Consider the following 15775-nt stretch of genomic DNA (forward strand, 5'->3'; position numbering starts at 1 on the left):
AATGACGTCACGCACCCAGTATGAAAGTAGAACGTCAATTCTATACCTGATGTCACTGAAAGTATATCAGGTCCGACGAAGAAATATCCTACCGTGTATAAAGTTAAAATACTTACGTTATAATGTGAGGAAAAAAAGTTTGTATCTGTTTCACATTTTACTCTTTCAGCTTTTTTCAATATTTCATAAATAACATTAAATAAACGCACAAAACATACACAATTGATATTAATAATAGTAAAGAAAGGACAATTTATTTGCACTTATATATCTAAAAAGCACATAACACAGGCTCTGAAATATGTATAAAAAATAAATGATATCGGCCCGAGTATTAGTGACTGATGCCTAAATTCCGATGTGTTTTTGTGACTTTGTTAAATGGTAGTTTAACGATTAATCTGTAATCTGGTGTATTAAACAAATGTCATCAAACAAAATGAAATTGTTAATATCAAGCTATGAAACCGTTTTTCTATGCTACTTGAAAACAAGTGTTATACATTTTGTAGGTGTTTTACTACTTTCCATATAAAAACATTTTTATGAACAGTAGCTAATCTGTAAACTTCGTATCATTGGCTGAATTACAGTATTTAGTCTTTAACTATAAATACTCGTAGGGAAACAGTACAACTGAATGGTCTAACAACAATGAAGTTAAACTATAGTTTTTGAAAAATTACAAGGTAAAGCCAGTTAATCTAATAACGAAAATCATAACAAAATAAATAATGATAGAACATACAAGAAAATGAGTTTCATGAAATTAAGTCATCATTGTTTGGTTTCCAAATTATTAAGAAAATGTGGCAAGAAACACACAATTTAGGCCTATTTATTTCAATTTAAAAATATATATATTCTGAAGAAAAAAAAACATTTAAAAGAAGTAGAGGCAATTTTTACATCTATAAATAAAATGTTTACCCGTCTGTCCTAATAAATGCACAAAACTTTACATACTCTATAAACTGTATGTTAGCACAACAGTACACAAACATACAAAATATTGAAAACAAACAACATAGCACATTTTGGTGCTGTCTGGAATGCCTTCACGTGTAGGTGGAATGCAAAATAAAACAATTCATAATGAAAGTTTTTCTTATGCAACACAATACTTCCAGTTCTATAGTTCTGTCAGCATCATTAAAAACTTTCAAATTTGATGAAAACTGTTTCAAAACAAGTTCCAAAAAATGCAGTGAGACATTAAACATAAGACTTTACAAATACTGGTAGGCAGCTGTGTTATTGATTTCTTAAAGTATGAATTAATATGACAGGAAACTACAGGCAGAGTATCTGTAGCTCTCATCAAAACTGCATTCTGTTCAAAATAATACCCACGAAACTCGTGCCCCGAAATCTGGTCCTGGTCTAGTATTGCGAATTGTAAAAGCTACATAATCATAGCATGGTCTGAATCTTTTTCTCAGTTCAAAATATATAGGAAACAGTATTCAGGTACATAATGTATGTACAAATGTAGACTGTAAGTAATTTAAATAACAACACTATACCGGCAAAACTTGCAACAAAATCGAAAGAACAATTTCTTAACATTGACAAGTTACCTAAATGTAATATTATTACGCCAATCAGTCAATAAAATTGCACTACCGCAAGCTAATTTAAAAATCCATGGCCTCAAACTTTTCATTGTAGGTTACATATATAAATATATACTTCTCATGCTTGTTATTTAACATTTTACTTAGCCATCAAACGACATGAATAAAGTCAGCTGGTAGTATGTAGTTTGAAACCTTCGCTGACAACTACGCAACAAAGACGCCTATAAAAGATTGTCACTGACCAATAAATGTATTGTTCTTCAGAAAAGGCGTACGTTCTTTTTTCTAAACAAGGCCACTGTTTCATAACTTGCGACAACATCTCTAAACTGCAGCAGCTTCAAATCATTTTAGAGTCAATGTAACAGACTGGCCCAATAACCACAGCGATTTTACTAGTGTCTCATCCATGTGTCTAAAACATCCAACATCGACACACTTCGCCATTCTAACAATAAACACCGTAAAGTTCAAACAGTATTTCCCTACTTTCCACATCGCTTGTTTGTTGCTGACATCAGGACTTCTAGAATATTTGCTAAAGTACAGCTTTATAAAACACGCTTCTGATCGCCGACTGTATCCAAGGACCGTTCGAACTGACTCCAAACTGAGAGAATCACCAAAGAACAAGTTCGCTTGCCCATCCTTAACTGAAGAGCTGGACAGAAAACACATCCTTTCTCGATAAAAAGGTCAATTCCTCTGCATCTCTAACAGCTATTCATTCTGCGTTAAAATATGAGCTCTGCATGGAATAAAGTTTGTCGATTGGATTTATCAACGTGTTTGATACAGCCATGCCGTTCGTCCGACCGTCCGAGTTTAAGATCTGATCTATAGACTCCATTTTCTCGTCCATGTTCATGGAACCGTTACTGTAAACGTTGTTTGACATCGTATTTGTACTAGAGTATGCTGAATCTAAAAAGGAAATCAATACGTAACAATAAGAATTATTACTAAAGTGAAACTTGGAATACAGCAATAAGACATTCAGAAACACATTTGCCTTTTCAAACCATCCGGGTACATTGATCAAATTTATATTTTGAGATTAAAAAACATTTTGTGATTTTAGAGATAGAATTGTGTGATTCTCCATAAAAACCACTGTCAGTTTTAAATTCCGGAAATGTATTCTGTTTCTGATGGCAAAACCAGAGCTTAGTGCTTACACTGCTAAAATATATTTTGAATCTCAAATGAAACTGCTGTCAATGCCAACTTTATTGTGCTGAAATATAGTTTCTTTTCTGGCAAAGCACCTTTTGTCTTACCAAATCGCATTTTGGGAAACTATAGTTTACCTCAGAGCGCGTCAACTATTGTCAAAAACAATACAAGAAAGGCAACTATCAACATAGTGCATACAGAAATGTAGTTTGGTCCCGAACGGAGCACATCTTTCAGTATACTATAAACCATTTCAAATTTAAAGAAAAATTATAGTCTGTTTCCGAACATAACAACTACTCACCTACCTGAATGATCTGTATCGAAGTTGGTCATTTGTTCACCAAACATCCGACTGTCTTGCTTCTGTGCTAACCCTAAAAAATAAATTGTTCGATATTCTCTTTTATTCCTTGTACTATTAAGCACATTTCGGTTATAACCATAACTTTAAAAAGTAACCATATAAGTAATACAATCTGATTTAAGATTACAATATCGCAATGCTGTTTAAAAACATGCACAAAAGGGTACATCTCTTAGCCAGTACCTCAAACCAAGACACAGTTTCCATGAATACACACTCATAACCATTTTTACCATTATTTGAAGCCGCCTAACAACTATGGCAGTTTCGTTCCTGTGTCATTAATAGAAAACAATAACATTCCATACAGTACAGAATAAAGAACACCATTTGTGAGGTAGAAACCATTTCTATTTATCCATCAACAACTGATATTAAAAACGAGCACCATTTGTGAAGTGGAAACACTCTCTATTTGACCAATAAAAATGTTATTCATATATCAGAATATTGGTGAGAGATAGAAAAAAACATTCTGTCCACCAAAAACGTTATTCCAATAAAGACAGAAACACTTTTCATATGTCCATCAACAAACGTTAAGAAATTAGGACACCATTGGTGAGATTGGACAAGATTCAGCTTGTTCGTCGTTATTCTTATAAAAGGTAATTTGTAAGATAGAAACACTTCATTTGTCAATCAACACACGTTATTCATATAGAACACCATTACTGAGATAGAAAGAAAAAACAATTTGCCTGTTCTAGATAAAATGGCAAATTTTGAGAACAAAAGTTCTATTATAATATAAGACTGTTTTATTTTATCTGACCATTAATAACCATAATTCAAACAAAGAGCAATTTATGAGATAGAAACACTTTCTATACAAATACAAATACATGGTATTTATATAGCGCAAAAATTATAAAATATTCTATTGCGCTTTACAATTACATAACACACATTTAACATATATACATACAAAATATGAACAGGATTCTAGAACTTAGATTTAAAGATTTAGACATGTATAAATACTATTTTACACCACTTCTGATATTTTGTATTTTAACAAGACTACACTCATTGTTCATGAAACTGCCTAAATAAATGTGTTTTCAGTTTTGATCTAAAGCTGGCTTCAGACTGAATGTTTTTCAGATAGCTAGGCAGATCGTTCCACCATTTGGGACCAACGACTGCCATAGATCTGTCTGCTAATTTTGTTCGCCGTCTAGGGATGTTAAAGTTAGTGTCACTTTGTAAGCGAAGTCTGTATCGTTGTCGAGTAGGTACAAACATTTCCCTCAGATATACTGGAGCTGTACCATTGATGACACGGAAGACTATTACTAAAACTTTGAACATGACTCTAGCCTTAACTGGAAGCCAGTGTAATTCTTTCAGAAGTTCGGTACTTGGTTTTTCATAGGAAGCGTTCTTGACTACTCTAGCGGCATGATTTTGGACTCGCTGTAGTTTATTGATTTGGTAGGCTGGAATTTCTGTAAATAAACTGTTGCAGAAGTCAATGTGAGAATGAACCAATCCATGCACTAATGATTCAGTTGACTTTTGTGTGAGATGTTTCCGTATAGCCCTAAGGTTTCGTAACTGCACATGAGCTATCTGACACTTTTTCTGAATGTGATGGTCAAAGTTGAGTGTATTGGTCATAGTTACACCTAGGTCTCTGACATGATCGACTCATTTTACGTCACATCCACCAACGTTTCACTTGTGAGGTTCAATTTCGCTAACTGTTGTCTTGTTCCATACATAATAATTTCAGTTTTAGACTGATTCATTTTCAGTTTGAAGGTTGTCATCCATTTTATGATTTCATTGAGACAACTGTCGAGTTGTTGAAGAACAGTTGTCTCATTCTGAGAATTTCCCGCTTGAATTTTTAACGCAATCTTGTGGTCGTCCGCGTATCCATAGAGATCAGCTGGATATTTCTGCACCACTCGGTTGAGAGCCGATATATACAGGGTAAAGATCACTGGTCCGGCACAAGAACCCTGCGGGACACCAAACCTCAGTGGCTCCGTGTCAGATGCTGACTGTTCAACTAAAACTTTCATTGTTCTGTTCGTGAGATAAGATTCTATCCATTTCAAGGGAGTGCTATGTATACCAAAGTCATCTTGAAGGATTTGAATCAGTATCGGGATATCGATGGTATCGATGGTATCGAACGCTGCACTCAAATCGATCATGACCACGATTGTTATTTGATTTTCATCTATGGTTTCCAAAAGATCATTATACATTTTGACCATTGCTGTTTCAACCATACAATATATTCATTTATTAGTTTTTACACGTTTTATTCTAGAAAATCGTTAGCTCATGTTTTACTTCGTGCTATATCACCTTCAGAATCATTCGGAATACATAGGTACCCTCACTCTATCGAGCTCAGGCACCAACAAATCGGGATGTTGCAGATGTTATAACATGAAAAAAAATGCGTTATTCCTACATTCTATTTGTCCACTACCAATCGCTTAGATAATAGAAGATAATATGTGTGATAGAAATACTTACTATTTGACAATTAACGGAAGTAATTCACGCAAATGAATAATACCTTATAGAAACCATTGACAAAGCGTAGAGCAAATGAAATACAATTTGTGAGATAGATACATTCTCAGTATATCCGGCAACAATCGTTCTCCAAAACGTACCAGACCATTGATAGAAACATTTTCCATTTGACCATTAACTGTCGTTTTCATATAAGATATAGCTGATATCATTTGTGAGAGGGGAATATTTTTTCACTTGTCCATCAACATAGATTTTTGTAAGAGTCAAAACAATTTCTATTTGAACATAAACAATTCTTATTCAAAAGTAAACGCATGATTTGCGACAAAGAAACAACTTCCATTTGCCGCACTTTCCATTTTACCATTAACACCCGCTATTCATATTAAAAACGATTTGTTTAACTCGTTACTTACATGCATTAACAAACGTACATAAACATTTAATTCAAACAAGAGGGCCATGATGGCCCGATATCGCCCAACAGTTTTTTTTTTGAGGCCCCAATGGGTGACCCCGTTTATTCTCCCCGTCACATGGTTAGACATGGGTCGGGGAACCATCCCATGCTAACCTTACAAATACATACATACAAATGAGTTAAATGTAGGATATAAGAAAAACATAGGGAAAAAAAGATTCCGTAATGACAATGTTCAGGGGAGATAACTATACAATTATGTTTATGGTCTGAGGCCTCAACACATAGTACAAGATAAACAGATACTACAAATATATAAGTATATATAAATAGCCATATTCACGTACAGAAACGCAATTCATTATAATGATATTTATAAAAATTTATATCTATTTACAATTATTGACCAATTAGCTTTTGTATAAGTGACCAGTGAGCTTTAATTTTCCCAGCTTTATCTGTTTCGCTATTAATTGAAGAGGCAAACTTTAAACTATTTCTTAACCCTTGCAGCGATGGAATTGTTTCTTTTCTTTTACACAAAAATATATATCTTTTTATTTCCAGACTCAAAATGTTAAAAGTTTCTTCTTGGTTTTTAGTATATCCTAAAATAAAAGACTTATTATCTACGTAAAATTTTACATCAAAGCGTTTAATTATATTCGTTATATCTCCAAGTAATGATTGTATATAAGTACACTCCCAGAACAAATGAAGCAAAGTTTCTTTTTCTAGTTTGCAAAAAGAACATAATTCTGTTGTGGATATCTTCATTTTATACAACAGAACATTTGTTCCTAAAATTCGATGAACAATTCTTGTTTGCAGCCATTGTAAGTAGGAATCATTACTAATTTTAAAAACCCAGCCATGAATTTCTTCCCATTCTGAACTATGAATTTCAAAAATATTCATCCATTTATCATGACAAGTAGGAATGTCTCTGTTTCTAACAAGAATATTGTATATATGATTTGTTCCTTTCTTAGAGGATAAGATAGGTTTTAAATACAACAGAGTTGATTTGGCCTACTGACTTAGTTTTTGAGTCACATGACCCAGTTTCAAACTTGACATAGAGATAATCAGGACAAACATTCTGACCAAGTTCTGACCAAGTTACAAGAAGAAAGGTTCATAAATCTGGTCTCAAGAGTGTTAACAAGCTTTTCATGTTATGTGAGCATGTGAACTAGTTTTTGATCCCACATGACCAAGAGTTGAACTTGATCTAGGAATCGTCAGGATAAATATTCTGACCAAGTTTCATGACGATAGGGTCATAAATGTGGCCTCAAGAGTGTTAACGAGCGTTTCCTTTGAACTGAACTAGTGACCTAGTTTTTGATCCCACATAACCTAGTTTTAAACTTGGCCTAGAGATCATCAAAATAAACATCCTGGCCAAGTTTCATGAAGATAGGATCATAAATCTGGCCTTTAGAGTGTTAACAAATATTTCCTTCGATTTGACCTTGACCCTAAATGATCAAAATACAAATCTGACCTGAAGGTTATCACGACAAACATTCTGACCAAGTCTTATGAAGATAGGGTCATAAATGTGCGTTAACAAGCTTTTCCTTTGATTTCATTGAATGACCTATTTTGTTTAACCCCAAGTTATTGGAATAGTCAATTTATAAGACAACCGCATTTTCTATATTTCCACTAACACTCCCTATTCATATTAAAAACGATTAGTTTAACACGTTATTTAAATGCATAAATTAACAAACGTACATAAACATGTTATTTAAAAAAACTATTTTGAAAACAGAAACACTTACTTTCCTTTAATTCATTTATTAACAAAAGTACAATTTTTGAGATAGAAAAACTTTTTATTTGACCATTAACTCTATTTGACCATTAACTATAAGATCATTTGTGGGACAGAAACACTTTCATCTGACCATCACAGTAACAAACGTAACTCAAGTAAAAGACAATTTGTGAAACGTTTACATTTGTTCATCAAATGTATTTAAGTGGAAGGCAGTTTATAAGATAGAAAGTATTTCTATGTGCCTGTTAATTGAAGTTACTCAAAAAGAATACATTTTTAGATGGAATACATTCTTTATTCGTATTGGGGATAGAAGTGAATTTGAAATATTTTCTATTACCATCACATGTATTTTTGCAGTATGTAAAGAGAATTTTTGTTATTTACCATTATTTTCTGTGTGCCCAATAAAACTGCTATCTGATTCGCTATCATCGTCCTTTTTGTCTCCAGGAGATTTTAATTTTGACTTATCTCCCCCTTCTCCATCCTTCTTCCCTTTCCCACCATCTTGATTCTGACGCCGAGCGATCTTTTTCACCTAAAGAGAAGTATTACAGTTTAATATTATGCAAAGAAGACTTTTAACTTATTTAGAAAAGAATGCTTAAGTGAGATTAGATAATGTATTTATTCAGCAACACTGGGCAGACAATCACCTCAACACATTTACCCTGCTAAACTTCTAAAATGGACTGGTCTGCCATTCAATTTGAATAGTACCATTTAGAATTAGAAGGGGTGATGGCGGAAAATTTACTGATTGAATAGCGAACGATGCACACCATGTCCGTGTAGGCTGATCTTGGTCTGCACTGGTCGCAAAGGATCTAAGGTTAAAGATATGAAGAATGGGTAAATGTCAGCTAATTTTACTTAACAAGTAGAATTCGCCACAAGGACATGGTATTTCTATTTGCAGCGTCAATTGTGATAAAAACGTTCTAGTAAAATTAGACCTTGATCCAGCATAAAAAATCAAGCCACGAGTAAATGGAAACCGGCTATTAACTGATAAAACCTGCGACGTTTCTATTTTTTAAACGTTTAAATTTACAACTGTGAGAAGTTTCATGAAAATCTACATGGTAGAAATTTGTATGCAAAACTGTCATCAAAATCGTGATTTTCCCACAGACTCGCAAAAAACTTGATTTTCAAATCAGTCCTACTGGTCACATTTTCATCATAATATATCTTGATTCTCGAAAAAAAAAATCGGTCTAATAAAATGCTACTTTATAGAAAACATTTTGATCTGAACATGAAGAACTACTAAACAGATGTTAGTGCACTTTGTCCGACCTTGTCCGTCTGTTATGTCGCTGTTTTTAACAGTAATATATACGTTCATATCATCTAGCGAATTCTCATATGTCTGCTGATGATTATATTACGTAGGTAGACAGAAACAGATGGAACATTGATGTTTCTTTTTATTTATTATATACTTGTCCAGATACTTTAATTAATATTCCTCCACCGGCTACGACAATTCTAGGGACAGTGAAGAAATGGAAAGTGTTTTGGACTTTTAAAAAAATCCAGATCTTAGTTTACCCTCAAAGTTGTCATTTGGGGGAAATGAAAGGATTATGGTTCATAAAAATTATATAGAAATGATATGACTAAACTAACTTTAGCACGTTGGTTCTGGAACCAGACTTGCACAACCCGAACACTGAGTCCTGTTTCCGCTGCCAGAGACTCTCGAACTTTTCTGCAAGGTTTTGGGTTCATTTCAAACGCACTCTTGAACTTCCGGCGTTGACTAGTGGTCAGAATAGTTCGCGGACGCTTCGGAGGTTTGCCAGAATCGCTGTCGTCATCATAACTATCACTGTCATCGCCTGCAAATGGTTTCCGAATGAAGTTACATAATGACAATGAGTAAATAAGGTACGAAGCGTAGGCATCAACACACTAAATATCTTGCAGTCTTTACTTTATTTTTCAAGGACCACAATGTACACAAGATCTTTTTTTTAATGTCTGTAAGCTATATTTTCTTTAAGAAAATTGACGGTGATGAATAACTTTATGCAAAAAAAAACAACTTTTGACCTTTAAGCTTTAAGTGGTGACATGTGACCTGTATTTCCCTGATGAATTTTATTGTGCGATTATCTCATGATGAAAATGCCATGGATATGCTGCTGCTTTTTCTCAGATTGTTCACGAAATACAAAAATTGAATGATAAACTGATATACCTATATAGAAGTTTTTGAACTATTATCCCAAAACTGTGGAATGAACTGCCGTTAGAACCACGCAAAAGTAAATCACTTGACACATTAAAAAAATCTTAAGACACTGTATTTCCGAGACTTCGTGTCATTGTTCTAAATTTTTTGAAAACTGTTTTATATGCGATAGCAGCAGATGATAGATTTTAAATTTTTGTTAAAGGTTTTACATTTTAACATTTATATTTTCAAGGTTTGTTTAATTAAACGTGTTGGTTAAGGCTCTATGGGTAGGGTAGTGTGTAGTATTTCTCTTTTTTTTTCAAATAATCTGTGATAGCACCATTAACCAGGGGGTTTGAACGTCTATATGCAGCCCGTCTGGGCGTACCATGTAAGGCTTTAAGGTATTAGGCCCCTAATGGTAATGTTTAAAAAATGGCATTTGCTTGGTATATTCTTACAGTTTACCATGCTTCGCACTTTGTTGCAAATTTTTAAAAACTTTTACCGTACCGTTTTTTATAAATTTTGTGTTATTTATGGTATTTCCTCCAGCTCAAAAAGAGACAAATTTCAAAGTGGTGGCCTTTATCCAAAACGTTTGCAAAGGATTCATTATACCATTATTTTTTATAAAAGAATCATCAAACTATTAGTTAACAACTATAAAACTAAGAAATAAAAGTGTCAGTATCATTTTTTCAAGGGTGCCTCAAGGAAACGGATTTAATGAGACAGATTTCTATTTCCAGCATTGAAAAATTAAGGTCGAATCCCGTGGGTCTGTTTTGAATTTTGCTCATTTTGTTTAAAAGTAACTGTGGGGCAGAGGTAAAACCTACCTACATTTCTTCCACAATATGTAATCTAAGAATGACGGCAAAATAGAGAACTTTTACCGCACGTAACTCAGTATTTTTAAAGATGTCTAACTCTACCCCTTCTATTTCAGAGGTAAATTCACTTTGAACAGCACGAAATCGCTTATCAAATGAATATTTTCCACTTTTGTACAATAAATGAATAACAAGTCTTGAAAGAAGTAAAAACTCACTAGAAAAAAAGAAAAATAAGGGAAAAAAAATTTGGTCCCAGTGAGGCTTGAACCTACGCCCCCCTGAAAATTGCTGTCAATGTAGGATTATGTAGAAATTGAGTACTCTTCAAAAAGGAGATACTCTATTATGGGCCTAATACCTTAAGCACTGGTATTCGCAATAGAGGTAAAATAACCTAAGGGGGAAAGGAGCGGGCATGACATTTTGTTTAAATAAGGCTGTTATGATTGTTATTATTATTATTATTGTCGTTATTATTGTTATATTATTATTATTATTATTATTATTTACAACGCCACTGAATATGTCATTGTATAGAAATAGGCGTTTAATCAAATTATACAGTTTCAGTTTTACCTAAATGATTTTCCTGTTTCCATGGAAACAAAATGGTTGTCATGTTCGTCTAATTTAAATCTTACATAATGATCGATGCGTTTATGAAAGCAAAATGTCCATCACATTCATCCGCAATTTTCTTACATGTTAACTGATGTCAAGTTTTCTACTATCTATAAACATTAATAAAGACCTAGAAAACTTCAGGTTTGCCTTACCGTTTAATTCACAAAATTCAGAGTTCGACTCCCGTCTGTGGCTGATACTGTGACTAGTGTTCTGTACAGAGATATTTGTTAATTTTTGTACTTAGTATTACTTCCAGCATTATCTGCATAGACTGTTTGCTTGGGGATAATTAGAATGTCGTGGACTTGGCTGAAAATTAGTATTTCCATCCTTTGGCATCTTTTCATTTTTTTTATTTTCTCTCTTATGGAAACTTCAGCCATACTTGTGTATATGTTGGAAACCGGATACATTGTATTAACAAACTCGTAAAACAATCCGACACCACCCATTTCTTGTCATTACTGAGAGTTCTTCAAATGATAAATTAGTTATATTCTGCAACAAGGCATTGGTCATTCAATGCTAATATTATACTTTATATAATTTATATAGGGAAGTTTATGGTATTTACTTAATATTCTGACTTACTTTTTGGACTGTAAGGCATTAAAGCCATTTCTTTCTCGAAATCCATTCTGCAAAATAACTGGCCATGTTTTACTACAAATTCGTCTCCCTTCTGCAAGGGATGCCCGCATGCAACGCACACGAAACATTGCATGTGGTACACATGATCCAGGGCTCGCATCACCAGCTGATTTGGAGGTATAATATGTTGGAGGCATGCGCTGCATTTTGCACGATATATTCTGAAAGAAGAAAATAAAAACAACTGTTTTTCAATACGTATTTAGACAACGATCATTTATACAGGAAATAAACACGTGTATCCAAGTGGCAGTAGTCTACAAGGAGAGGATATTCTAAATTAAGTCGTTCCCTAAAATGGCGCCGTCGGAAACAATGAGCAAAAATAAAAATATCGCGGTGAACAAGGGCTTAAATCACAACATTTCTCTAACTGTTGCGCTGTATAAGGTTTCTATAAGGCGCGAGGAAACCGCGGCCCAGGTCAGATGCTACACCAGCGATTACAAATAATTTTCACCGGAGTGGGAAGTAAGGGAAGGACACTTAATCAGGAATTGCTAGACGTTACTTTAAGAGTAAACTGTCATCTCGAGTACAAACTGGAAGTGAAACAATGTTGTTCCCTGAAACGAAATGAAGCATCCTTATGTGCCCTATTATTTTATTTATTTACCTTTTACATCAAAAGGTCGCATCATTTCCGCAGATAAATTCATATATGCATATTTAACATGCTGCCTAAAATATTGTTAAGGAATTTCACTTTATGTAACAGAATAAACTCGTTTACAGAAAATTACTGAAAAAAAAATAGTTGTAAAGCTTAGTAATATACGAGTCTGCATTGCAAGTCATAAAAGATCCAATATCCCCTTTCCGCATTTTTGTGATGTCAATTTTCTCGAATTTTATGTGACATCAAACTGGGAATAAAGTTGTTATGACGGCGCAAGGCAAATTATTAAACTATAAATCAATCAAATCCCCGGGGGACTCCATTGTAAAGGAATTACTCGAAGAAAAAATGCGGAACAATGTTCTTCATTATGCGCCAGTTATTCCTGTCAACACAACGTCAAGTTTCAATACGGCACTATCACACTAAGCGAGAATTTAGACCGCAAAATGAATAACATAATAGAGGGTTTCATGGTAATGTCGTGGAAACATATATCAACCGAGCGCGGATTGATATTAAAGCCATAATTCAACATCCATTCAGAAATTTCATACATTTCGAAGATGTTTTTCTATAATTCGTGTCGTAGACAGCCATACACAATAAAATGAAAAAAAAATTATTTTTTAAGGCTGTTCTAGTGCTGGCTTTTCATTTCCGTGTATTTTGCTAACGGCTTTTGTCTTTGTCTAATTTCGTTAAGTGAATGCTTTCGTCGGATTTACTAGAGAAATGATACACATTTTATCAACAACACCAAACCTGAAATAATTTACTATTTGAAAATGTAGAATAAGGTACTTAAAGGCACCCATGGAAAAACTATGCGTTAAAGTCGTACACTGAGAAATGAAACTGAAATGATGTTCAAAATAGAAATATTGAAATTGCTCGAAAATTCAATTTAAGATTATTAATAATACGTTCGTTGTGGTTAATACTTCCAAGTTTCATACAAGACGCTATTTACCTTGATATATGACACCACCGTATGGCATCGCCATTAATTTTATCGTCTGTTATTGTTTTCTTGTTCTCGTATTGCGATTTTCCGATGTGGCTCAGGTGTTATATTAAATCATTAAATTTAAATACTTTTAAAACACGGGTTGATTAATGTTCCCTATATATACAGTTGACACGACTTTCAAGAACAGACACAAGTATTGTTTAGGTATTCTTCAAAGGAAAGAACAAATTTAATGAGAGTTTCCTAGAATAACGTAGTATAAACTGGTCTAAAAAATAAACGGTTCATTTTCCAGGGTGATACCTTTCAACTACTCTGAAAATGATTAGGTAATCTATTCTAGTTATTATGACTTGCGTTGACAGCATGGGTATCATTGGGGGCAGAACCTAAAAATCAGAGAACTTTGGATCACGAACTTTACGTGTAACCTTTTGCATCTCATCCATTACAAGACCGTTATCGTTCTCTGTGTGTGTGTGTGTGTGTGTGTGTGTGTGTGTGTGTGTGTGTGTGTGAATACATTTAATAACAGCACACCATACACAAATTTTCGCCCACACTTGTAGAAAGCAGAAAAAAAACGTGTTTTTTATAAATATAGTTTGTGTACAAATTAACTGTTAGTATTATCTTTTATTGACTATTAAGTAGAGACAAACTTGAAAACATATAGAAGTGTTCAGTGTAATTATCACATACATAGAAATAGACAGTTTGAGATTTCATCGGCTAACATGTAATTTTCCCTTAAATGTGAAAGCGCCTATCCCATTAAAGACATTCATTTGATGTTCTTCTTCAAAAAGCAAAATTTCGTCACTCAAACTAACACCAAACGACAACCAAGAGCCGCCATTACAGTCCCGGGGTGAATGTTAAGCGGTACTGCAGTAAATTATTTGCTTATCTCTGATTGGTCCAATAAATCAGCATTTTATTCCCCATACTTGGATTTTGAAGTCATTTATGTACACATGTTTTAGTATTTATCGATAACGTAGTCTTTGTATGGAAAAACATCAAAGATTGAAACTTGTTTACGTATGATTACTCTATTACGATTTAGAGTCGCGAATTTGTCAACGAAAAGGACAGGACACTTAAAAGACGATAGAAATAGACAAACTACAAAGATTAAAGGATGTTAGGGTGCTGTTGACAAACCTAGAAATATACAGAGAAATGTGACAGTAAATGCCAAATGTTGATGGCAGATTAAAGGTTGAACACCGCTATAATTTTTACTTTTCCGTAGTTAATGCGAAATAAATGCCAGAATATCAACTGTTCATGGATTTGCCGATCATAGTTTTTCGTCGATTTCGCATACATTATGAAAAAAAATCATTTCTCACTCAACAAAAATTACTGTACAACGTACTTGCGACTCGTTTTAAGTTACTTTAGAAAACAAGAAATACGATTTCACTGAATTAGACAACCCTGATATAACATGAAAGAAAATAAGAAGGGAGGTTCATATAGCTTTAGTGTTGGAGATAAAGATACTAATGACAAAGGTTTCAAGAAAACAGTGTGCGCAATTTGATTCGACCTAAAGGCATGAAAAGCATTACATGTATAATTATTATCTTTCAAAAAAAAACTTTTTTTCTGAAATCCCACTACCAAATCTATATTAAAACGATTATACTTGATCATTATGAAATCTCATTTCGTAAGGAAAACTATTTCTTGTTTTGGACACTATTGCGATTTTATGTACATGTTTTGTGATGAACTTTGAGCCTTTTTTCAATTAATAATAATATTAGTACAGGTATAACCAAATTTTATTCGACCTTAATATCAATTGTGTCTGTAGTATCCGACCTTTAGCAAGAATATACTGCGTGTGCAAATTTACTCCTGGAAATCAGAACTGTGGTTTTCTAAGCCTGCTCTGGTCAGAAGCACATCTCCTAATATGAAGTTTGCACCGCTTTTCTATAGAAGCAAGCTTAAGAATGATAATAGACCGTTTTATTGTTGGTTGTTATTTTTTTTTTCAAAAATCGCACTAAAATAATT

The 15775-nt window shown here is 33.6% G+C and overlaps 1 protein-coding gene across 3 annotated transcripts in view; it reads right to left on the bottom strand.

The window, feature by feature from the left end:
* Positions 1-112: 112 nt before the first annotated feature.
* LOC123554271 (LIM homeobox transcription factor 1-beta.1-like) overlaps positions 113-15775 on the bottom strand; it is a 59739-nt gene continuing 44076 nt past the window's right edge. The window contains exons 3-7 of one of the 3 annotated variants that reach the window (XM_045344296.2): positions 12090-12310; positions 9480-9691; positions 8229-8382; positions 3065-3133; positions 113-2504 (exon numbers count right to left, since the gene is read on the bottom strand). In XM_045344296.2, the coding sequence (XP_045200231.2) occupies positions 2305-2504; positions 3065-3133; positions 8229-8382; positions 9480-9691; positions 12090-12310 (856 nt within the window). In that variant the 3' untranslated portion in view covers positions 113-2304. Of the gene's footprint in view, positions 2505-3060; positions 3134-8228; positions 8383-9479; positions 9692-12089; positions 12311-15775 lie in introns of all 3 variants that reach the window. The other 2 variants (XM_053525252.1, XM_045344321.2) reach the window with 2 other exon arrangements.

The sequence above is a fragment of the Mercenaria mercenaria genome, chromosome 15 (assembly GCF_021730395.1).
Source record: "Mercenaria mercenaria strain notata chromosome 15, MADL_Memer_1, whole genome shotgun sequence".
In the NCBI taxonomy this organism is placed as follows: Eukaryota; Metazoa; Mollusca; class Bivalvia; order Venerida; family Veneridae; genus Mercenaria; species Mercenaria mercenaria.